A 24288-nucleotide genomic window follows, 5' to 3' on the forward strand; every position below is an offset into this window, starting at 1 on the left:
CTCTCGCTCTCGCTCTCGCTCTCGCTCTCGCTCTCGCTCTCGCTCTCCGCTCTCGCTCTCGCTCTCGCTCTCGCTCTCGCTCTCGCTCTCTGTGTTGGATTCTGACGATTTCTAAGGAAACATATGTAAACAATTGTTGCAAATAGTTAGAATTAGATGCCCAATATCAAACATTGTTTTAAGAATGAATGGATTTATTCATGATTAATGTTTATTCGTAGTTTCTTTGTCTTCGTTTTAAAATTAAATGTCAAGTTTTAATCCCCAGGTGGACTTTTTTTTTGTTACCATCTACTAAGTTCAGAATATTTCATTTAATATCCATTTCAAATTTTGTCCTCTAAAATAATTTAAATTACTATTTTAAAGATGTACTTTTAGAAGCAAAACAGAAAAACCAGCATTAGCTTCAACGCTGAATGCGTATCACCCAACTTAGTAATGTTTATTAATTATTTCCAACATTATGGTGACATGAAACATGCATTTCATGTAATAATACATACTATCTTTGTAGTAATTATGAATTTTGGTCAGGTTAAGAGGTTCATTTTACTCATGAGGAGACTGTCTAAGAGAGGGTAAATGATTTATCTAGATTATGTGTCTATGACATAGACCCTGAAATAAGCTTTCTATTCCTTCAACTCAAAAGGTTTAAATTAACTTCTCCGAATGATTGAGCAAAGGTGAATGGATGAGAGGTTAGCAATCTCCACTGAGTTTTTAGCAGGTTTTGAAGTTAGTTACTAATAAGTTTACTTATATTGTATTTTCTGTGGCAACAGTTCTAACCTGACATATTTCTTAGTTATATTTCTTCTGGGAGGAGTGTAGCTCTCATTTGTTTCTCAGGTGATCTCTTGGGTACCCATAACTTAACCTCTTATTGCCATATTACTGTCTTTATCCCAGAAATTTTGACCACATGTGACAAGAAGTCCAGTAGAAAAAATCTTTGATTTTATATACTTTCAAGCCTTATCTTAATGTAAAACAAACACTAACTACTATTTAAAAACTTAATTTTATATTATAAATAAACAAATTTTAAAAATGTTTATTTTCTGGAGGTATAAGAAAACTAAGTTTTATATAATAACATTTTAAAAAATTAAGATCCATTTGATCAAGTCATATGTATTTACTAGCAATTCTTCAAAGAGTTGAGATTAGGAGGCTATGAAAATTTTAAACTAAAATTTCAGTGTCTCAGCAAATAAACTCCACACACACTTAGCCTCTGAATCTTGACCTCCAAACAGCATTCTAGTAAAATACCCAGAGAAGTGGCTACACAGTCTATATATGTTCTCAGTGAGTGGAAATAAAAACCAACCTCTCAGTTGTCTGCCCTGGCTTCCTTCCATTCCCCGAGGACGTTTAGTTTCTTAAAAAATAAAATAAAATAAAAAAATCACATCCTATGAAAATACACTTGTGCTCCTACTTTGCATGACTAGAAGAAAGCTGTGCTTGGTATTGTGGCGCCCTCTCCTGGTAAAGGTCTCCACTAAAGGACATGGTTGATTTTTGTTTTAAGTTTGGCTGCACTTTTAAGTACATCAATTATAAGGATCTATGCTAGTTAATGAAATTTATGTATAGATATCTCTTTAAAAGATATCCCCACTAGTTTTTGTGTATATATATGATTTTAGAAATTTGGCCACATAACCGTTTAATCTCTTGTATACACTGAAAAACAATGTTCTACCATCCTAGACTAACAAATCCTTTTTTCTTTCTCTCCCTGGCCCCCTCCATTCTCCCTCCCTCCTATTCTAGGAATTAGAAAATATCATCGGTCAGATGATGCACGTAGCAGAGTACCTTGAGTGGGATGTTACTGAACTTAATCCGGTAGGCATGTGGATAAGGGAACCAGTGAATAATTTTACAGATGATCTCATTCTGCTTTGTTTTTTTTTGGGGGGGGAATATATTACAATGATTTGTTTTTAATTTTTGTGATTCTATTGTTATGGTTGATTCTGAATGGGATGATAGTTTACATATGGTGATTTGAAGTGGTAGGCAATGACCTTGGCTTTCTTCCTAGTGTCATACTTTGATTACTGAGGCTGCACACATGGGGTTAAGTGGATACTGCTGATGGGCACTGCTAAATCTGTTCCATACTATTGAAGATGCTGATGTATTTGTATCTATGGTACATTGCACTATTCCTGTTCATGGATCACTTAGTGTCTGTAACTCTTGGGGGCATTATTTTATTTATTCTTTAGATGAGTGAATTAAGACCCAAATATGTTGAAATTTCTTGCTCAAAGCTCTACAGCTAGTTACAAACACAGCTAGTTTAGCCAACTTGTTTAAAGAATCTGTGTTTTTAAAAATGTTTCTAAGAAAATAAATATGCCTTATTATGTATGAATTTATACAAAATTGTAGCATAATTAAAATGTATTGAAACATTTCTTTTTAGGCAACTTAACTTTAGATATAAGTAATATTTTGGGTAAAATTGATAGGAGACAGTTTTTTTTAATTTTTGAAGCCAATTAAGTTTATGAAGTGTCTACGAAGAAAGCAATTCCATTTTATTTAAAGGTCTGCGAGCCATATGAATTTGTGCTTATTTGTAAATTAGCACTCACATTTAGATAGCGTCTACCAAGAAAAAAACAGGACTCTGAGGCAAGAGCTCATTCTGCTGTCCCCTTCTGTCTCCAATCAAAGGCTGGTCAGGCCTGATCCTGTGCAAAATAGTGACACCATTCTTAACCTGATTAAGACTTCTTCCATTTCTAATTAAATGGTATTTCAGTTTCATTTGCTTTGTTGTGAAAATTTGCCTGCTGTGCTCACAAGTGACACCTGTCATTAGCAGTTTTGTGTAAGAAATTCTAGGAATTGGCAACTGTGTTTATAATTTATGGAAGAGTTCATCTTAATATTCTACTGAAATCATGTGACTTACTAGAAGCCCTGTTACTCTTTTTCATCAGAAAAAAATTAAAATAGTATTTTTCCACCCTGTTCAACTTTCTGTCTGTAACAATTGTTCATCTGCCAGGGACATCTGCTCATTGTCATGGCAATCAGTGAAGGAGGCCTTGTTTTCTGTCAGTTTTCATAGCAGAAGGAGATACCCACAGCTTCTCAGAAAACAGTATTTGGTGCCCGGTGCTGCAGCAAAATAAGATAGAGCTATTCCAAAGGCAGCAGCAATTCTTGTTTGGTCAGTTGACTATGATGGTTATCTACTCAAAATTGCAAATAACAACCATGACATCATTGGTCCTGGGCAATCCTGATATGATGGCCTCCCATCTGGACAGTCCAAATAGTGGAGAGTTAGAAAAACAAGGTTACTATGGACATTGTGTTTGCTATCATAGCTCACCACATTACCTAGCCTACAGCCTCAACAGCTTTTAACATTTATAGATGCCTTTTAGTAATGCACAAATAGAGAAAAGTGAACACATGCGGTTGGTAGAAATGAATAGGAAGACCAACGTGTCTTGGAAAGATCCTTTGATATTGAATCTGGGCTCTAACAGTGGGTTTGCTAAGCATACAAATTGAAGTATGAGACTCAGTATGGTGGTACTTATTTGCCGTCCCATCACTCTGATGCTAAAGAAGATTCATCCTTCAGCCAACCTGAGCTAATTAGAAACTCTGCATTACAAATCCAAAAACAAGCATGAGGTTTGTGAGACAAGCTTCACCATCCCGTAGTCTTCCCTTGTTCTTTGCTTTGACAGGATCTTACTGTTTAATCTAGTCTGTTCTTAGAAACTAAGAAACAAGCTCAGTTTCTCATTTGTCCATTCTACTAAGTCACTGATAAATCTCCAAGAGACATAACACTTTGGTCAGATCTTACGCCCTTGTATCAAATCCTACATCTTTCATTTCGAGAATAATTAAATAATGATGTCAGTGTGTCCTGCTCCACAAAGTATTCTCTGCTCAGTAGATCCTTGTGTTGCTATGAACAGAAACTATCTGACAAAAGAAACCAAGCAGAGAGCTAGGAAAATACTACATACGCTTCCGATTCAAAGACCACATTTATAGCATCTTTTCACATCTTTGTTCTCATGCTGTTTGAATGTATTTTTCTAAACTGATTTAAATGTCCATATTGTTTAAAGACGACCTGTTCTTTCTTTTTTATAGTTTCTATCATATTTGCCTTCCTAATTTAACGAGATGGGAAGTTTGTTGACCTTTCCAGCAACCAAGGATAACATAATTGGAACGTGTATATAATTTATATATATGGCCGGGGTCTTTAACTTAAAACATATTATCTCAGTACATTCTTACAACCCTTTGGAATAAGAATCCATATTATCACAACAATGTAAAGAAGCAACTTTATCACAATCACACATTGTTGAACATTAGTTGCAAGCCATCTTCGTAGAAGTCCAATCAAGTATGATCAAGTCATTAAGATTGGGCTCTGTTAAATTGTTACAGGCAATTAAAAGGAACTTAATTCCCTCACTTATTACTACATAGCAAAGAATTATTTGAGCTCCTTACCCGGATGTTAATTTTCCCAGACACTTTCTGGCATATATATGAACTAAAAAGTGATCTTGAAGAAGTAATTAGAAACTACATTTACCCTTAAATTAAAAGTACCTTTAATTTTTTTCTGTGCTACATTTCCTTAGGAGGGTTCGTTTAAAAGTTGGGCATCTGTTTCTAAAAACTGACCAGCATGGGAAGCTAGGTTCTAGAGTACAGGATCAATATACTTACTTAAAGACATTTTTCTCCCTTCTCAGTTTCTAATCACAGTGTGGTTTAACCAGTTGGAGAAAATGTTTTGTTGAGTTATAAGGATTTTAAAAATCCGTTCCTTGACCATTTTTCCTATCTCCTTTTCCAGATTCTTCATGAAATGATGGAAGAAATTGACTATGACCGGGATGGTACCGTGTCTCTGGAGGAGTGGATTCAAGGAGGAATGACGACTATCCCACTTCTAGTCCTGCTGGGCTTGGAAAATGTAAGACTTTGCAATGAGGAGGGAGAGCGGTTGGGTCAGTAGGATGTTCTTGGACAGCATTTGGTGGTTAGTTGCTCAGATCATTTCTACCATTGAGCATGTGATAAGTTTCTCAACTTCTAATAATCCCACAGTGCAGTTTTGTGCAGCACACATGGATGTGAAGTATGCTGTCACTGTGGGCACAGGACTACACATGGTGTTAGGGATTGGGAGTGGCCGCAGCTTAAAAAGTACATAAACCTGATTACGGAGATTAGCATTCATCTAATATGCATCCTGATTCCCCAATTCTTTTGTTGTCTCCCTCACCTTGTTCTTAAGAAGAACAATCGGATTTCAGGCATGATAGAGGGAGAAAAAATGAAACACACATGGGAATTACTCTTAAAACAATGGAATACAGCATTAATCATAAATGGTATAGTTTATCATTCTGCTTTTTTACGTATTTGTTCATTTTGAGGGCTCAGGAATTAGCTCAATGGTAAAGCTTGTCTGATACGTACAGGGTTCCAGGCCTTGCCTCCTGTACTATCAAAAAAAGGCAAAAGTCACAAAAAGATTTAAACAATAGAGAAAAGAAAAATACACACACAGGAACTAGCACATTCATTCACCTTGAAAATAAATGAAGCAGTATACATTTACGTTTCTGTGCTAGATGTGATCTATAATTTTTTATGATCACATTCCTATATCACATAATAATTTATAAGTGTTATGAGGAAAGCATAGTGTCAGCAGGCTATCAAGGAGAAAACAAAATGAGAACAAGAACGTGGTAACGTTTAAGGTTTATAGTGGGAAAGTACAGCTTCTGGTTGATTTATGTTATGACATTGCAAAAATTCCATGTTCCAGAACTTAACTTTGCAATTTCAAAGCTGAAATTTGTATATTCTATGTGGAATAAGTGGATCACATAAGAGAAGGCTGGAAGCTGTGAGATATGTGCGGGATATTTGGTTGTCTGGAGCAGATGCTGTCCCACAGTAGGTCAGCACCTACCTAGTACGCCTTAGACCATAAGTTCCATGCCCTGTTCCACAAAGAAAGCTGAGCAGAAGCAAGGACTAGCCTGAAGCAAGGAAACAAAACCACCAAAGGGAGATTTTGCTATTTGTATTTTAAGGAAAAATAATTTTGACAAGATATTTTTGTTTGAAGGTACTTATTTAACAATTCTTCAAATGTTATTTTATAGAAATGCTTGGTAAAATTGCAAAACCATAGCGTTTTTAAACTACCGAGCTATAAGAATTTAAATCAGGGTATTTCAAAGAAATAGCAAACTTTATTTTAGTGTGAGTTGATGATAGCCTTTAATATTAATATCGTAGCAGTTAGTTATATGTAGTTTATGCTGTATCTGTATTTTAAATATTTTGTGTTTTGGGTGCAGAATGATTACTCAGAGTTTAACAAAGATCAACGTGTGGTATTTCCTTTGGAATTGGGACTGTGTTCTCAATTATAGCCACTAGATGGCAGGGCTACATTGCTTAATAAGAAGAGAGCTTTTTTTTTTTTTTTTTTTTTTTTTTTTTTTTTAACTATGGGAATGGAGACTTTCACCCCCTGTAAAGAACAATTGTAAAAAAGAAATTTCACTCCTTTTTGTTATTTTATAAACATATAGTACAAAAATTTAAAGTCATTTTTAACAAAACAGATAACACCTGAAATACGCAATCACCATACACAGCATGTACTAGTTAGAATTGTTCTATAAGACTTAGCAAATGTTTGACAAAGCAAGAAAAGCACTAAGACACTTGACTGATGAGAGCCATTGTTTTTAGGAGTGAGACTCACTACATCACAGCAAGCAGTTAATGTAGTATTGCTCACAGAGAACTCGAGTTATGACACCGTATGCCCCCCTCCTCCCTACTTTGGTGTTAGGCTATTATTGGAAATCTGGTTGATTCATCTTGAAGTTGGCCATTCATGTAAAGTCTGCTTTATTAAATTGTCCTATGTATTCCTGTGTACTGTCAGTTATGATCATAGGGAGTGGATGCCAATTTACCATGTGCTGAGTGGGATAGCATATTTGAAAGTGACTGCAATGTGTCATTCAAATTACACAGACCAGGGTGGCCTCCTGGGTGAGCACGATTCAAATGGGAACCATGGCACTGATGATTTTATTGTACTTTATCAGCTGTCTTCAACACAGTTCCATGAGCTTCCTCATTTTCAAGAGTGTAGGCTTTGCTTTTAAAACAAGAAACATTGTACCTCAGGACCTGATGCTTACCAAATTACTAGAAAGAGGATACCATTTATTTTCTATTCCAAGAGTTTCTATGGATTTTTACAAAATTCAAAGCAAACTAATCAGAAAAAACAAAGTATTGTAGTCTCTCCCATGTGAAGGAAAATTAGGAGTTTCCATAGCTTTGTGAGTTTGATCGTATCTATGCCTGGAGTTATCCCCTCCCTTATCAGAATTTGTGTTACTGAATAAAGTGGATTTTTATTTCATTTGCTTTCCTTTCATTTATTTCTTTGTTTGTTTGCTTTCTGGGTTGCACTTTTGCTTAAATATTATATGACTCAGATTTATAAAACAACAACAACAACAACAATAATTGAATGAAAATTGATTGTATCTTCCAAGGACCTTGGTATACAAGGCTTACTTGAAATGATTAATAATAATGATAATAATAATAATAATAACAATAATAATAAATAATCTTCACCCTTTTTTCCTCACCTTGAAGCTTAGAAAACAAAACTCTCTTTAGAACATTCAGAGGAAGGGGGCCTAGCTTCACTCTGCCATTTCAGAATATCATCCTTGTGAAATCCCAACAAAAGGTCAAGTTCTCTTTGCAGGTCTTAAAGCTTTGAGCTCCCTAGACAGGCTTCCTCTAGGATGGAGACACACTGAGCCCTGGCCTGAGGATTCTACCAGGACCTTAAACTTGCCCCTGACAGTACTCTGTAGCTGGTGCTGTTGATTCCCAGCAAGCCTTGCCCACTCTGACCGCTTTCCTCAGAGCCTCCCAAGTGCTGTGTGTGGCTTTATCCCCACCAGACCCAGAAGTTTACTTAACACACTTGATCATCATCTGTGAGTATAAGAGTGGCTCCCACTTGCAGGAAGCTCTCCAGTCTCTGACTGAAACTTCAGAGACTATGGCTAATCTTTTCTAAAGCATCAGTGAATAAAACTGTGACTCTTTGTTAATAGCCGCTGCTTCTTTAGAGGCTTTTGTATTAATGTTTAATACAAAGGCAAAAAAAAAACAAATAAATTATTTCTTGAGAATTTCATTTGTATATACAACAAAAGATGATCACATTTATTCCCCATTTCACCTCCAGTTCTACTCAGAGCAATTGTCATATGCATGGGTATAGGGCCATGCATTACAGCAGGGCTAATCCACCAGTGGTCACAGTCCCAAAGATTGATTCTCTTGCATTTGTTGAGAGATTCTCAACCTGGGGGTCTCGACCCCTTTATAGGGCTGAACATCTCTTTCACAGCGAGCATCTAGACCCATCAGTAATCACGGATATTTACATTACAACTTCTAATAGTAGCAAAATTACAGTTGTTAAGTAGCAATAAAGATAACTTTATGATTGGGGGGGTCACCACAACATGAAGAACTGTATCCAATGGTTGCAGCATTCCGAGGTTGAGAAACACTGCTTTAGCAGGTCTCAGCCGCCAATAGTATCCCAGTAAAGAATGAAATCTCCTGAGTCATCCATAGCTGAGTATTAGCTGCCTTGATATTTGAGGATCTTGTGCAGATTCGCACATATGCTGTGAGTTCAGGAGTGCAATAGCAATGTCATGTCCAGAAGACAGCATTTCATAATACTCTTCCTCGTCAGCGTGTGTACTGTTCCCATGCTCTGTTCTTAATTAATGTCCCCTGAGTTGTGGCATGGCAGGGATAAAGGTGTCCTCTTTACTATCAGCACTCACAGTCACCTATTTGTAACACTTTTACTAGCTGTTTGAATTGACTACTGCCTGCTGGAAAAAGAGGTGTCTACGACAGCAGTTTAAGATGTCCTAGTGTACCTGTAAAAGGTAAAGGATTTGAAGACACTCTGGACTCTTTAGCAAAACAGCAGTACCAGCGAGAAGCTCAGTGTCTTGATTGTACATGGATGAGCTGCCTTTGAATGGAAGTTTTTTCAAATTATTACATAGTTTCAAAGAAATATGATCATTAGTCATCATAGTAACATATACTATGTGTTTGATTACAAACATGGCACATTTTTCTTCTAACTTTTTGCTTGAATTAATAACAAAGAAGTAATACGATCCCTGATGAGCTTTACAGGTGACAAGCAATGATGCACTTTGAGTAAACTAAATCCTATTTGAAAACTGGCATTCCACATTCCAATAAAAAGTTTAAAAGTATAATTTGGTTAGGAAGTTTTTCCCCACTCTCCATACATGGATCAATCTATTAAGAAGTAATGAAACCAGACAAGATCCAGAAGTCCTTTACAAGATATTAAATGAAAATTAGTATAATGTTTTGTATGGAGGACACTTTAATCAGAACCCTGGGGGATAGCAGGGGCCTTTTCTGAGTGCAGAAAGTACAGTCTGGAAATTAGCAGCTGACTCTGACTGGGCTCAGATGTCAATACATCTCTCTGAGTTATTTTTTGCCCAGACTTAATATAGCCCAGCTTTACTGCCAAAGAGAACAGTTTCCTTTATAGTGATGACGTAAGGTTTCAGAGACAATTGGACAAAATATACAAGACAGTATAGTGTACATTACCTAATAATGGAAGTACCTTGCAGCATTCACTCTTCAATGTATTCAAGGAACTTGATGAGATATGGAATTTGGCCTGAGATGTCAGTAATTAGCTCTTTATAATCTTTGAAAATACATATCATATAGAGCAACCTTGGTTCATTTGAAACATGTCAATATTCTGGGAAATAATGCCAAAATTGAAACTTTGGGAAACTTTAGAATAAACAAACAAATAAAATAACAAACCAAAACACATTTTCGGAGGGCATCTGTCTGGCTTTTCAAAAGCTAAAATTTGAGAAAGTGTACTGCTAACTCTTTCTAATTCTGGGCTTTCCCAGCCATCAGTGAATAGTCTTTCCTGCAATAGTTATAGAATAGTGTTATGTCCGGTATATAGAAGGAGAAAAAAGACAATATTTTATGAAATAGCTTACAGTGGAACTAGGCACATCATCGTAATTCTTTAGGCTGCAACTTTTGGATGTTATAAATTTCAACCTGATGATGGTAATAATATTTGCTGTTTATATAACACCAGCCTTCAAGGAGCTAAATTAACTTCACAGGTGTTGTGTAATGAAACTTCACACTATGGCCTGAGAAAGAAAGTGAGTGGCTTTATTTTCTCAGATGGGAAGTAGAGGGAAGAGTGACATAGTGTCTTCACATTTGCCCTGTAGGCCGTGATCAAGGCCTTTCAAGTTCTCTGCTCATTCCCTTAAAAAAAAAAGAAGCAAATTCCTTTTTTGCTAATAAATATTTATTTGTTATAAAAATATTAATAGGAATATGTTCTGCTGATAGAATGAGACTGACTCTTTCTCTTCTACGAAGTTTACAATCTCAATAAGACAAGACAAGACATGAAAATCCAGATAGCCGGGATGCAATTTGCACTACTAAGAAGCCGTTGGTGCTTGGTTTCCATTTCTTCTCTGAAAGAGGCCACATACATATTTCATCTCTGGTATATTTGGGCAGTGCATTGGGCTAAGAGCTATAAAGCTATTTAATTTTTTTTTTTTTGGTAAAGCGTTTTATGCCCGGTAATGGATTTGTATATCACTTGCAGCCTGTAACATGGCTAAGTGTTCTGATTGACAGAACACCCACGTTCAGACTTGTTTATTTTTTGATAAGGAAAATGCCAGCTGACTTCGTCCATATGTGCTCTCCAACAGGATGAGGCTTATTCACATGGACAATCACTTGAGATGAAATGACAAGGAGTACAGAAACAGCAATAAATGTGAAAATTCGAATGTTTCTCCTTTGACTTGAAAATTTTTTAAAGCAATACACTGCTACTTTCAATGATTATTAAAAAACTAACAGTCTCATATTAATGACGGAATTACAACTATAGATTATAAAATAGAGCAAAGTTAAGCATATATTATCCTATTAAAATTATTATAACACATCCAAACCAGCACTGGACTAAGATGTAACTGTGAACCTTATCTTTTAAATTGTGGATGAAAATGTTTAAAACCTTGTCTTCTGACATGATCGCCATGAAAATCATCTCTATTTCTTCAGCTGTTTTTGTTGAAATCTTCTCACTCCTTTATCCAAAGGACAAACTTAAATATTGCTAAGAAATGGAGAAAGGTCTGATATTAACCTAAGGTTGAAGGTAAGAGATCAGTTCACTGCAGCTCCCTGGACCAGAAACCGTTGACATATTACTCACAAGAAAGCAAGCAATAAGCATTTCACAGCTCAGCTGGGTTGCCTTTCTTTCTTAGTCTAAGGAGAGGAAAGAATGTAAGCCAACTAAATGCAGCACTTGGTATGAGAGCCTGGTTCAATGGCTTGGGAAACCAAGCCTGTTAGGGCAGAAGTCTGTGTAGCTTGTTTTTATCAGCCTGGGGACCAAGGCTCACTTCTGGATAGAGTTACATCTCTATAGAGCAAAGTCCTCAGTAATCAATTGTGTTTCAAATGGCTGCTTGGGACAAAAAAACAAGGCAGTGTTTCTGCCATCAAAACTTGCTAAACTTCAAGGGGCCATTGACAAGTACCTCCCAGGAAGCATGTTCATTAATGTTTCATCTTAGGATGCAAATTTGACATTTCTAATTCTAATGTGAGAAGTAGTTACTGTGGATTCATGGGTATTATAAATCAGTGTCCTGGCTCTGACTGTGGTAAGAGAGAGGAGTTAGAAGCATTATTATTAATATTTTATTATTAATAAAAATAAGATGATCTGAGCTGTATTATCTTTCTATAGTACCGCAACACAAAATACATACTCAGATATTACTTGGTGAATACAGTTTAAGAATATGTATTATTGCTAACTTGAAACATTATGCATCATGTCAGTATTGATAGGACACCCATCAAGAATTTTGAAATTTGGTTTCACACAAATTAGTGAGTAAGATATGAGCTATGTAATTACAAAATATGAGGGTACTAACAGTAACAATATATGATAATTTCATTTAATGTGTTTGACCATTCAACCATGATTTAAACATAGAGTAATATCCTTCATGTTATTTTGATCTTAGGCAATACAGATATGATAAAATTATTAGAGAAGTTGTTAAAATATCATATATATTTACTTACATGGTAAACAATATAGCATTTTTTAATAAATTGTAAATATAAGCCCAAGTTTTTACAGTGGCATGTGACTACAATGAGAATTATAAACACAATAATGCAGTTTTTATATTTTAGTATCTATAGGTATGGATAAAATCAGTTTTTTCAAGACAGCTAAACAAAAGGTCATATAATTATACTTTTGTCCTCTTCATAAAAATTAGTATTTAATACAGAATATATTGTTAGTGATCATATTCGGGATCCGAAGGTGAAGTCCACAGACCATCTTATCTGACTTCCAAGCGTCACATTTTTCTGTCTTACAAAACCTACCTTCATTCTAAATTTTGTTTTTGTCAACACAAATCCACTGGTGAGAGTCTTTACAAGTTTCAATTTCTCAGGCTTCCACCTAATTATTTTCTCTTTATTCATTTGCTTATGGAATTGTCCTAAGCATCTGCTACTCCAAGGCTAAGAAGGCATTCCCTTGTGTTCATGGAGAGTTCTGTTTGGCAGGTCATCGCGGAGGTTAGTGGGTATGCTGTTGAGCTGTTGACATTAGAAAAGATTTCATGGGTCACTATAGCCTCTCGGATTCATTTCAGTATCTCACTAGGCAAGAACACTTGGGTTTTTCTGAAGTCTCTGCGGTGCTCTTGTACTGTAGAGAGCCAAGATGAAGGAACAGATTGTCTTCAGTCCAGCCTGAGCTTTATTGGCACACAGCGTCCACTGTTTATTTCATTAAAGTGAAATCTGTTTCTTTCACGTCCTGTGCAGAATGTGAAGGATGACGGACAGCATGTGTGGCGACTCAAGCACTTTAACAAGCCTGCCTACTGCAATCTCTGCCTGAACATGCTGATTGGAGTGGGGAAGCAGGGCCTCTGCTGCTCCTGTGAGTTCACTGGCTCTGCCTTATGTCATCACCTTGCTTGAGGGAAAACTAAGCTCAGGCAGCTATTCTGTTTGCGTGACATACCTCAGGCCATGACACTTATGATGCGTATTTTAACTGTAGCTTTGAATGCTCAGGTCACTGGCCAACTTCCTTTCAAAGGGAGTAAATGATATGTCCCAATTCCATAGGTATTTCTTTGTATCGTAGTTTAATTTTTATGTATCTCTATTTCTCACTTCTCCTTGGAGTATTTAGACATGGTTTCACTGTTTTCTCATACTTATATCTTATTTACATTTTATATTCCCCTCCTAATTTAACCATTTTATTTATAATTAGCTTTTCAAGGTAAGACAATTCCTTCAAATCTTAAAAATAAGGACAGATCAGTTGACTAAAAAACAGATTTTCGCTCAAATTAAAAGCTTTACAGCTCTTGGTCTTATATATTTATTGAGTACACATGTGGGGGGGGTTGGTGAGTGGGTTGGGTGTGTTTCCATATCTATGATTGTGCATGCATGTGTGTTCACGTGGAGATCTAAGATTAATATCTAGTGACTTCCTCCATTGCTCCCACCTTACACACTTACCCAGATTTTCTTCAATATCTCAACTACTTTGGCTAATCATATTGTGCCTGGGAGAATCTTTCTCTACCTCCAGTTCTCTGAGGTACTGATGGTCACAGATGGTCAACTTTAAATGAGTTCTTGAGAACTAGAGTCACTGTGTAATAAGTGTTTTACCTGAAGAACAATCTCCCCAACCCCTATGGTGCAATATTTTATATAAAGACAAATCTTCATATGAAAATAGATATTGGAATATAAGGTATTATAAGTCATGCTCATTTAAATAATTTCATTTTCTTTGTCTTACAAAATTTATTTTATTCTAACAAATCTACATTATCAGTTAGAGATTTGCTAAGAGAGTGTACGTAAATATATGTGTTAGTTACTTTATAAAATCATCTGAAATGAAATCATTGATTTCATTTATAGCAGTTTTACCTAAAATAAATTTTATATTCTCTGAGGTAAGGGTGAGTTCTCCAATGACGCAGCAATTCAGCCACAGCAATTTCTGCTATGTAAGATTTACTTTAAGATTTTGTTTTGTGTATTATTTGACATTAAGAATTACACTTAATGTCATAAATGTATACAATTTATAAATGAATGGGATCATTTTAAAGTTATCTAACATTTGTCAAATATGATATAAGAGGAACATTTCTGCTGGTCATGTTGGAAGGTCCAGATATACTAGAATATTCTCCATGTCAAAACAAACAAAACAAAATGTTTCTGAGAACTTCTATAATTTTTAAGGTAGTCGAGATTTTAGGGCAGATTTAATTGACTAAAACAAGATAATGTTCAAAGAAGAAAAGTGGTATAACAAAAAAAGACAGGTTTTTGCTGTTTACTAAATGGTTATTAATGAAACACTCATAACAGAAGTAATACTATAAAATAATAGAAAAGCTGTGTGCTCTTCCTGGCTGTTGTCAGAACTCACAAACAAGTTATGTTAAAGTCTTATTATTAAAAACTGTGAGCACTATGTACATTTCATTAATATTTCAAGAAGTAGATTTTTTAGTTGTTGATCTGTTTACTTTTTAAAAAATTCTTCGATGTATTTATGGATCCTGAGTGGTTAGTGTGGAACAGTCTTCTTACACAACACTTGCATGTGACCCTACTAATATCTAGAGTGAAACCAGGAGATGTGGAAGTGCACCCCCAAATGTGCTTTTGTTTTGTGGCATAGAAATATATATATGTTTGCTTCCTGGCAATATATATATATATATATATATATATATATATATATATATATGTTTGCTTCCTGGCACCGTATGTTGCCTAGTGAAGGTGGTTGTTTGAAGAAACAATATCATGATGTAAAATGAAGGATGAACTTCCCTGAAGGCCTGGTATGGATGATGGCATCTACTCTCCTGCAATAGACAAATCTACCATTTAAAGTTTAGATAAGTCAATAGACAAAGCAGTATGCACACACAGACATTTACTCCCGTGCCTGCCAGCTGCTCTCATGCCCATACTTTGTGAAATATAGACCTCTTCCTTCTAGTAAATGACACAAAGTCACTTGGCAGCCATCAATTTGTCTTTAATATTTTTGTCATCTGGGAATTATTGTGAAAAATTTGAGCAAAGGCTGATTTAATTAAGCATTTCCTGTTCCTGCTATGCCATGATAGAGGAGCCTTGGTTTCTCATATGCATACTATTTCCTGTACTAATTGGCCTTTTACATTCCATGATAAAAACAGCCGACTTGGACTTTTTTCCTTGATGCGGCTGATTGGATTGATTAGAGAACAGTGGATGCGAAATGAGCATCTGTTAATGCCACTCTTCCTCGTAAATCTGCAATCAGGACCAGGGTCAGCTCTGAATCTCTGTACCTGTTTCCTTTCAGTCTGCAAGTACACAGTCCACGAGCGCTGTGTGGCCAGAGCCCCGCCCTCCTGCATCAAGACCTATGTGAAGTCCAAGAAGAACACGGACGTAAGTCTGGCAACACAAGCTTTCTAGATGTGTCACCAAGGATAGAGCCTCTTACCTCCATATTATTCTTCTGTTCTAGGTCATGCATCACTATTGGGTCGAAGGCAATTGCCCAACCAAGTGCGATAAGTGCCACAAAACAGTGAAATGTTACCAGGGCCTGACGGGGCTCCATTGTGTTTGGTGTCAGACCACAGTGAGTACCATGACTGCTCTGGCCCAGAAGGGCTTCAAAGTTGGACTAAATTACCTTAAACCTTGAAGGTGGCGGGTTCTCATATCATCTGCCAGAGAATCAGCTTTGTCCTCATAGAAATCAAGATTTTAGAGATGATGCCTTCACATGCTTTTCACACAAGGGCTCATGGAGTGGATTCTAGCAGTTTTCAGAAAAGCATTCAGAAATCACAGATGAAAGTTGACAAACAGAAGGGGATCATTACTATTTGGGTACCATTGCCTCTCAGGTCACACCCAACCATTCTCTGATGTATGTTTCTTATCTCCAAGTACTTTGTGAACTGGGACACAAGAGGTTTTGGTGTAATATAATTAGAGAAAAAGCACAATCGTCAAAGTTTAGGATAGCACCCGGTTGACTGTCAAATTCCTTCAAATAACTTTGGAATAAACATAGTTATTAGATGGTACTAGTATAGCTTTTTAATTTCTGAAATTAACATAAACAAACATTTCTGTGTGTTTATTAGCCTGCGGGAGTGTTTTTGCTTCTTTCTCACAGAATAGCTTCTTAGTCCTTCAGTTCTTTGCACTCTTTTGTCAGAATAAACAGCAGAGGGCACTGTAATAGTTGGCAAATCAGGTTTTTGATAGAGCTACAAGGTTCTGTCCAAATCTACAGGTTAAACAGTGTTCTTAAACACCACACACACACACACACACACACACACACACACACACACACACACACACAGAGAGAGAGAGAGAGAGAGAGAGAGAGAGAGGAGAGAGAGAGAGTTTTGTTATTATAAAATATCTAGCAATTGCAAAAACATATCAATGCTTAAGTTTAAAAAGACCATAAAATTTTTATTTAAAAAACCATTATATACATTAAAGTGTATTGAGAAACTAAACAGTTACAAGGCTATGTAACTTTTCCTCCATATCTTGTAGAAGCCTAGTCCCAGCCCCTCATCATTTTATTGAGCATATCTTAATTTTAGCATAGATTAAGAATCTAAATATCATTATTCACCTTTTTACTTTTATCAAATTTAGAAACAATATATTGAATATGTTGCTGTTATTACTATTACTATTCTTGCTGCTAATACTACTTCTACTATTACTAGATTTCTCTATCACTTAAAAGATAATATCTATGAGTGATTATTCAGCTGGAAATACAGAGATTAATCTCCTAGGTCTGTAGACCTGAGATCTTTGCATGGTTGTAAGTTTGCTATTCAATTCTTTTCATCTTCCCACTTTGTCTCCATGAGTTTGTCTCTGAGTACTTTCAGAATTGTAATTTACAGCAACAGTAGGGACACCTTTAATAATCTATCAATTTTGTAGCTAGTGTCAGAATATATTGACCTAAAACATTTATATACTTAGTTTTATTCATAGCTTTCTTGAGTTGTTTTATGAAAATATTAGCCTAAGACCGATTCCTCAATTGTTGAAGCCTGAAGTGACAGATCTCTACAGAATCAAATGCCATCTTCACACTCTGGGAGGCAGGAGAGTGAAAGAATGTGCTGCTGCCTGTGATGAGTTTTTAAAGGGGCCACCTGAGTGGATGCCATGAGGAATTTGCTTAAACAGAAGACCAGAGGATGAAGCATAGCTGTACCTCAATCTTTCTCCAAAAGCTATTACTTACTTTGTATGACTTGAAATCACAGCTTGAGAAATGCAGAGTATTAAAATGCCCTGAGTCACTTACAACTGCCACTGTATCCATGGATTACCTCAGTTTGAGACAATAGTTTTACGCTGTAAAATGGAGGTGACAACACCTAACTTATAGGATTTTTGTAAGAATTAAATGGGTAAAACAACAGTCTAGATATCTTTAGAAATGGAGCACACTCTTAGTAAATGCTTAATGACTATACTATGAACTCAATGGGCAATACATAAAATCAGACGCGGTACCCAGTGTGAACCCTGGTGTCCACGAGGCATGCCATGAGTAATGTTCAGGGTATTGCTGTCTCATCTTGGGAACAATTATGAATGGAAATTTCCGAGGCCTAGTCAGAATAACACTTGCATCCTTACAAATCATAGGAAATTGTGAGCTTCAAAATTCAGTGACATTTATGTCATGGTCCATAGACCTGATTTATCAAGAGCAACTCCTCATCTGTCTCTCTCTCTCTCTCTCTCTCTCTCTGTTATTTATTTATTTATTTATTTAACACTCCAGATTTTATTTCTTCCCCCATCCACCTGCCTACTGTACCACATCCCTTACCTTCTCCCCACCCTGCTGTCTCCACGAGGATGTCCCCACCACCCACAAACCACCCAACCAGCTACCTCCAAACTCCCTGGGGCTTCCAGTCTCTTTAGGGTTATGTGCATCTTCTCTGACTAAACCCAGACCTGGCAGTCCTCTGCTATATATGTGTTGATGGTCTCATATCAGCTGGTGTAGGCTGCCTAGTTGGTGGTCCAGTATTTGAGAGATCTCAGGGGTCTAGGTTAATTGAGACTGCTGGTCTTCCTACAGGATTGCCCTCCTCCTCAGCTTCTTCCAGCCTTTCCCTAGTTAAAGCGCTGGGGCCAGTAGCCTCTGTCTATTGGTTGGGTGTAAATATTTGCATCTGACTCTTTCAGCTGCTTGTTGAATCTTCCATAGTGCGGTCATGATGGGTCCATTTTGTGAGCACTCCATAGCCTCAGTAATAGTGTCAGGCCTTGGGGCCTCCCCTTGAGCTTGATTCCATTTTGGGTCTGTCACTGGATCTTCTTTTCCTCAGGCTCCTCTCCATTTCCATCCTTGCAGTTCTTTCAGGCAGGAACAAATATAGGTCAGAGTTTTGACTGTAGGATGGCAACCCCCTTCCTCACTTGATGCCCTGTCTTCCTGCTGTAGGTGGGCTCTAAAAGTTCCCTCTCCCTACTGTCAGGTATTCAATATAAGGTCCCTCTCTTTGTGTCCTGAGAGTCTTTCACCTCCCAGGTCTCTGGTGCAATCTGGAGTGTCCCCCACCTTCCTACTTCCCTATGTTGCTTGTTTCCATTCTTTCTGCTGGCCCTGAGGACTTCAGTCCTTTTCCCTCACCCAATACCAGATCAGGTTCCCTCTCCCCCCCACCCCAGTTCACTTTCGCTCCCAGGTTCCTCCCTTCCTTCACACTTGTGATTGCTTTCTTCTCCCTCCCAAGTGGGACTGAGGAATCCTTGTAGGCATTTCAGTTTGTTGACCTTTTTGAGTTCTGTGGACTATATTTTGGGTATTATGTACTTTTTTCTTTTTTTCTTTTCTTTTTCCTTCCTTCCTTCCTTCCTTCCTTCCTTCCTTCCTTCCTTCCTTCCTTTCTTTCTTTCTTTCTTTCTTTCTTTCTTTCTTTCTTTCTTTCTTTCTTTCTCTCTGCTAATATCCACTTATTAATGAGTACATACCATGCATGTCCTTTTGGGTCTGAGTTACCTCACTCAGGATGATATTTTCTAGTTCTATCCATTTGTCTGCAAAACTCAGGATGTCCTCATTCTTAATAGCTGAATAGTATTCCATTGTGTAAATGTACCATATTTTCTGTATCCATTCCTCTGTTGAAGGACATCTGGGTTGTTTCCAGCTTCTAGCTATTACAAATAAATCCTGTATGAACATAGTGGAACACGTGCCCCTGTGGCATGGTGGGGCATTTATCCTACCATTTACGAGAGCTTATCCTAAAATGATGTTTCTAGTTACTATGAGAGTTAGTTATAAGTCGGGTTTTTCTTGTCTTTCACATTTATCTCCTTCATAGAGCCTAGTGCTAAGCCCTTAGATTTCTTGCTTAAAATATCTCTCCCAGATCTGAGAATTTGACTTCATATTCCCAACCTTAGTACAAGCTCTTAGCACCCCTTCCCTACTAGATTAGAGTAAGAATCCCTGGCTTATTTCCTGAACAGAAGGTACTTCTCCTATATGTAGGCTGCCATATCACAACCAGAAAAATCTTTTGAAAATCCTAATTTGTTATAATATGTCCTCTTCAGCAATCTATAATAATTCCATGATAATAAATCCAACCTCTCCACCACTTACCTCATTTTGATTTTGAGTTCAACGAAGCACAGGTTTAAGAAGCACAAGTTCTTGCATCCTCCTTAGCTGCTGACTTCGCTGTTAGAGCTGGGTATCTGCCAAGGAACCCCTGTGGAGGCCATGATTAATCCCCACCTTTTATTTAAAATGTCCCATTCCTTGGACTGTACTAATCTTAAATACTTACCAGGAGCCAAGTTCTGTTCTTTAGTTCCCTTGATGTTTTCTTTGATGCTAATATTTTTTCCTTCAGATATTTTATTTTATTTCTAAACAAAAGACTGAGTTGTTCTTCGGTGGTTTCCTTTCTTTGTACCATCAATTTTATACTTCTGTTTGCTTCCATAGCTATAAGTTGATAGCACACACATTTTCCTTAATCATCTGATGATCATAAATAAGTGTCCGTGTCAGGTTTTGAGGAAATCCTCAGGTTCATTGTAATGAATAATATGGTAATCTTCATGCTAAATATTGAATCTCAAATGCATTTCCTCCTTAAATTTTATCTCAAAATACCTTGAAATAACTTGTAGTGCTCAAATTTCATTACACTGGTTAATAAATCTTGAAACACAAGTGATAAGCATCTGTTTCTGCACTTTTAAGCCAGTGAACTATATCTTGGTATAAGAGTCAGCCATCTTGTAAATCTAAAGCTAAGCGCTAAGGACATTTTATCTCTTCTGTATAGCTTTCTACCTAACTTGGAAAACTGACAAACATCCGGGAAAAGAATAGTGAAAACCTGTATCTCCTACATAAGCAAATATTTTCTCTTTCCTTTCAACTTCATTCCTTTGGGCCAGACAGATACTCACTTGGTTTTTGTTTCTTTTCCTTGCTTATGTTCTGCCACGATTGAGACCATACTGCCAGGCTCAATTCACATCTACTGAGTACGTCCTTGCATGGTTTTTACTCTGTGTGTTGAATTGCTCCTAGTCAAAAAATGATGACTCCTTGTCAGGCAGGAATCTCTAGGATGTGAGGTTAATACAACTATTTGAGATTAATAAGGGAATGTCTATCTTATATATCTGAATTACTAACTTGTTATCATAAAACAATATACTTATAGTGAAAATAATAAGCTCCTGACAATAATATTTAAGTTTTATAAGTCATAGACAGTTTATTATTTAGCAAATCCCATCATTAAGAAAGTGCCCCGAGTTTGTAAAATTGATTTCAAGTGGAAGTATCAACTTACAAATATATTTCTTTAAGTCAGGTCATTGAACTTTTTTTTTTGCAAGAAGGACTAATTTTTTGTCCTATTCCTATTTTTCCTTTTTTCTCATATTCATTTTTTCCATTAGCTCAACACCTTTCCATAAAACATCACACACACACACACACACACACACACACACACTTTTTCATCCAAACTTGAGACAGATTTTACTAATAAACATAGAGCTGGCTCTAAATTAGGTGCTACTGTGAGCTGTCAAATTCTGAAATGATTTCCAAGTGTTTAATTCAAGTCCAAGAAAAGCTGGTTCATATTATATGACTTTATTAGATATATGCCTATGTCTGTTATCCTGAAAGAAAGTTTCCGGGTATCTTAAAAATAAGCTTTACTTTACTACATGCCACCTTTGAAAAATATGAAAAGATAGCTGTGGACAAAATTTTCAAAATGACATTTGAAAGGTGGGAACTACTCCTCTTTGGAATTCTGCTCAAATGCAGGATGTACCTGTGATCTAGTTCGTTTATAACCTCAATGAAGACTTCTGTTTGTCTGCCTTTGCTTACTTTGTGCCCTTGAAAACAATCAACAATCCTGAGCATCTTGCCAACTCTGTATTTTCCATATATCCTAGTGCATAGGAGGACATGGAAACAAGTTGTCCTAACCTGGCTGAATTGCGATCACACAATGCCACAAATTAGGGAGTTTTTAGTCTTACACTTTGGAGGTTGAGTGCTTTCGGGTCAGGAGGCATGTCAAATTAAACCTTTTTTAGTGTCATAACTTGGCAGATGACATTATATGTTAAGACAAAATAAATGTCTATCTTTCGGCCTACTTCCGATTCATTGTACGGTTGCTAATTCTCTCATGGACCCCTCTCATACCTCCATCTAGCTCAAGTTAGCTTCCTAAGCCTCCATGTCCAAATACTGTTCACATTTGAATTTAGGGATTCCCCTACATAGACCATAAAAAGTGTACTTAAATCTTAGAACCTTGCTACGGTTAGCGATAGAATTTAACAAATTTCCCTTTGTGATCTCTTATTGAAAAGACATATACACAGACTCTCAGAAAACACAATGTCATCAGTAACCTAAAGAAAACAAATTTGTTTGTTTTAATCCTATTATGTAATTTCTATTTTGTTAATACTTGTAGTTTTTTAAGAGACTCTTTTTCCCCTCTTTGGAACATTTTCAGTTGACAATAAAGATAGCATCATCCTTTTTGACTGATAGTCTCGATTTCCAGCTTGTTTTTATTTGTTTCGTTTGTTTGGCTGGTTGGTTGGTTTTTAGTTTCTGTCTTGTTATCAGGTACATTTCTGAGTAGTGTGAGGCATCAGTGATAGCTGCTTTACAATTTGATTGACACCTTGTAAAAATGGTCAGTTCTTTAACCATGTTGCCCACAGCTTTGACTTTTCCTTCTATAAACAATATCATAGACTGGATAGCCATCAGAATATAGCTTTCAGATGTTTGATTATAGTTTTCACAAATATAAGGTATTCCAGTACATGATTAGTTAATACAAATCTCTTAAGACATGTTCCTTTTAGTATGTGTTACTGTTATATTGACAGGCAAGATGCTTACTCATGTTATGGAGCCTGCTACACACTGATGATTCTTTAAGATTGATCAGAAAACTCAGAGATATAGGACATTGTGGTAGTTAAACTTAAATATATTATACTGGGCTTAGTTAGGTCTATAAAGGCAGCATTCCATGAAATATATTAAATTATATCCTGTCCAGATTTCCTTCTCCTTATAAAGCTTCCAGTCAAGGGCCAGACAAATCCAGCATTATTATATTCTAGTTTGAGTGTATTAACATAGACTCTATTTGCAAAAAAGGTTCACATTCACTCGTGTCAGGAGTTAAGATTTTACATATTATGTAAAGGGGACCATTTTCACCCCACCCTTGACAGCTTCTTACCTATGAATCTATATATCCAGGATCATATTTATTTTACGAGAATGATCTCAATAGACCAATAACATATTTTAGAGTTATTTTAAGGAAGTTTCATTTTTATTGCTCTGGCAGAATGTAAGTTTATTTAGTTCTATTGTATACAAGGATTCAGCTGCTTCTTTGTCTATAATACCTTTTATCTTTTGGCAAAGATTAGCAGTGCCTAAGAGGAATCCTGACCCACATTTACATAAAGAAGTTTATGTGCTACTGTGAGAAGGAAATGCTAATTGTAGGTAGATATGTAAAAATATGTTTATTTTGTATAATGCAGACTAATAGGCACGAATTATAGTTCAAGTACTTGAACTCTAAACACGGGCCTTTATATGGCAAATGTTGAAAAGTACAGGACAGCACAAATCCTCTTTCAGTGCAGTTCCATCATCACCATCAAACCAACAAGGATCCTAAGCTCACTGGCTAATTAATTGCTTATACAGAGGAGTTAACACTGCTAAGGATTAAATGGAGTGACCTTCTGAAATGAGTGGATAAACTGAAAACTATTCTGATATTAATTTTTTTAACAACACACAAGCCATATGGTTATTTTCATACTAAATCAATATCAAGTAGTGAAGGGAGAAATTTCTGAATATCTTTGAGAATTATTTTCATCACATCTTTGATAAAGACCATCTCTTTGATTTCAAAACATCGGTAGTTTATCATTTTTCTATACTTTCATTAGAATTTAAACTAGTGATCAGGGTTGATAAAAATATCAGCTAAGGTTCATACATATTGTAAAATAAATATCACATTATACGATTACATGTTAACCTAATGTCGGGCTGGTAAATACAATATAAAGATCCACTTTCATAATCATAATCATCTTCTTTTATTTATATCCTGCTCCTACTGAGATGAATCTCAGGTTACATTTACATATTGAATTACAAAGTTAAAACTAATGATGGGATCAATTATGCCCCATACTGAGCTGTGCACTTTGGAATGACTTTGAGAAAACATAAGGGTCAAAAGGAAAAAAAAGAACCATAAACACTGCACAGTGGTTTCAATATTATATTGAAGGATAAGCAAGGAAACACTG

At 36.3% G+C, this 24288-nt stretch overlaps 1 protein-coding gene across 4 annotated transcripts in view; it reads left to right on the forward strand.

The window, feature by feature from the left end:
• Window positions 1-24288, forward strand: part of Dgkb (diacylglycerol kinase beta) — a 644882-nt gene that overhangs the window by 197753 nt on the left and 422841 nt on the right. For all 4 annotated transcript variants that reach the window (XM_028768913.1, XM_028768911.1, XM_028768912.1 and 1 more), the window contains 5 exons: window positions 1789-1863; window positions 4880-4999; window positions 13117-13234; window positions 15698-15786; window positions 15866-15982. In XM_028768913.1, the coding sequence (XP_028624746.1) occupies window positions 1789-1863; window positions 4880-4999; window positions 13117-13234; window positions 15698-15786; window positions 15866-15982 (519 nt within the window). The remainder of the gene's footprint in view (window positions 1-1788; window positions 1864-4879; window positions 5000-13116; window positions 13235-15697; window positions 15787-15865; window positions 15983-24288) is intronic.

The sequence above is a fragment of the Grammomys surdaster genome, unplaced genomic scaffold (genome assembly GCF_004785775.1).
Source record: "Grammomys surdaster isolate TR1022 unplaced genomic scaffold, NIH_TR_1.0 188, whole genome shotgun sequence".
NCBI lineage: Eukaryota > Metazoa > Chordata > Mammalia > Rodentia > Muridae > Grammomys > Grammomys surdaster.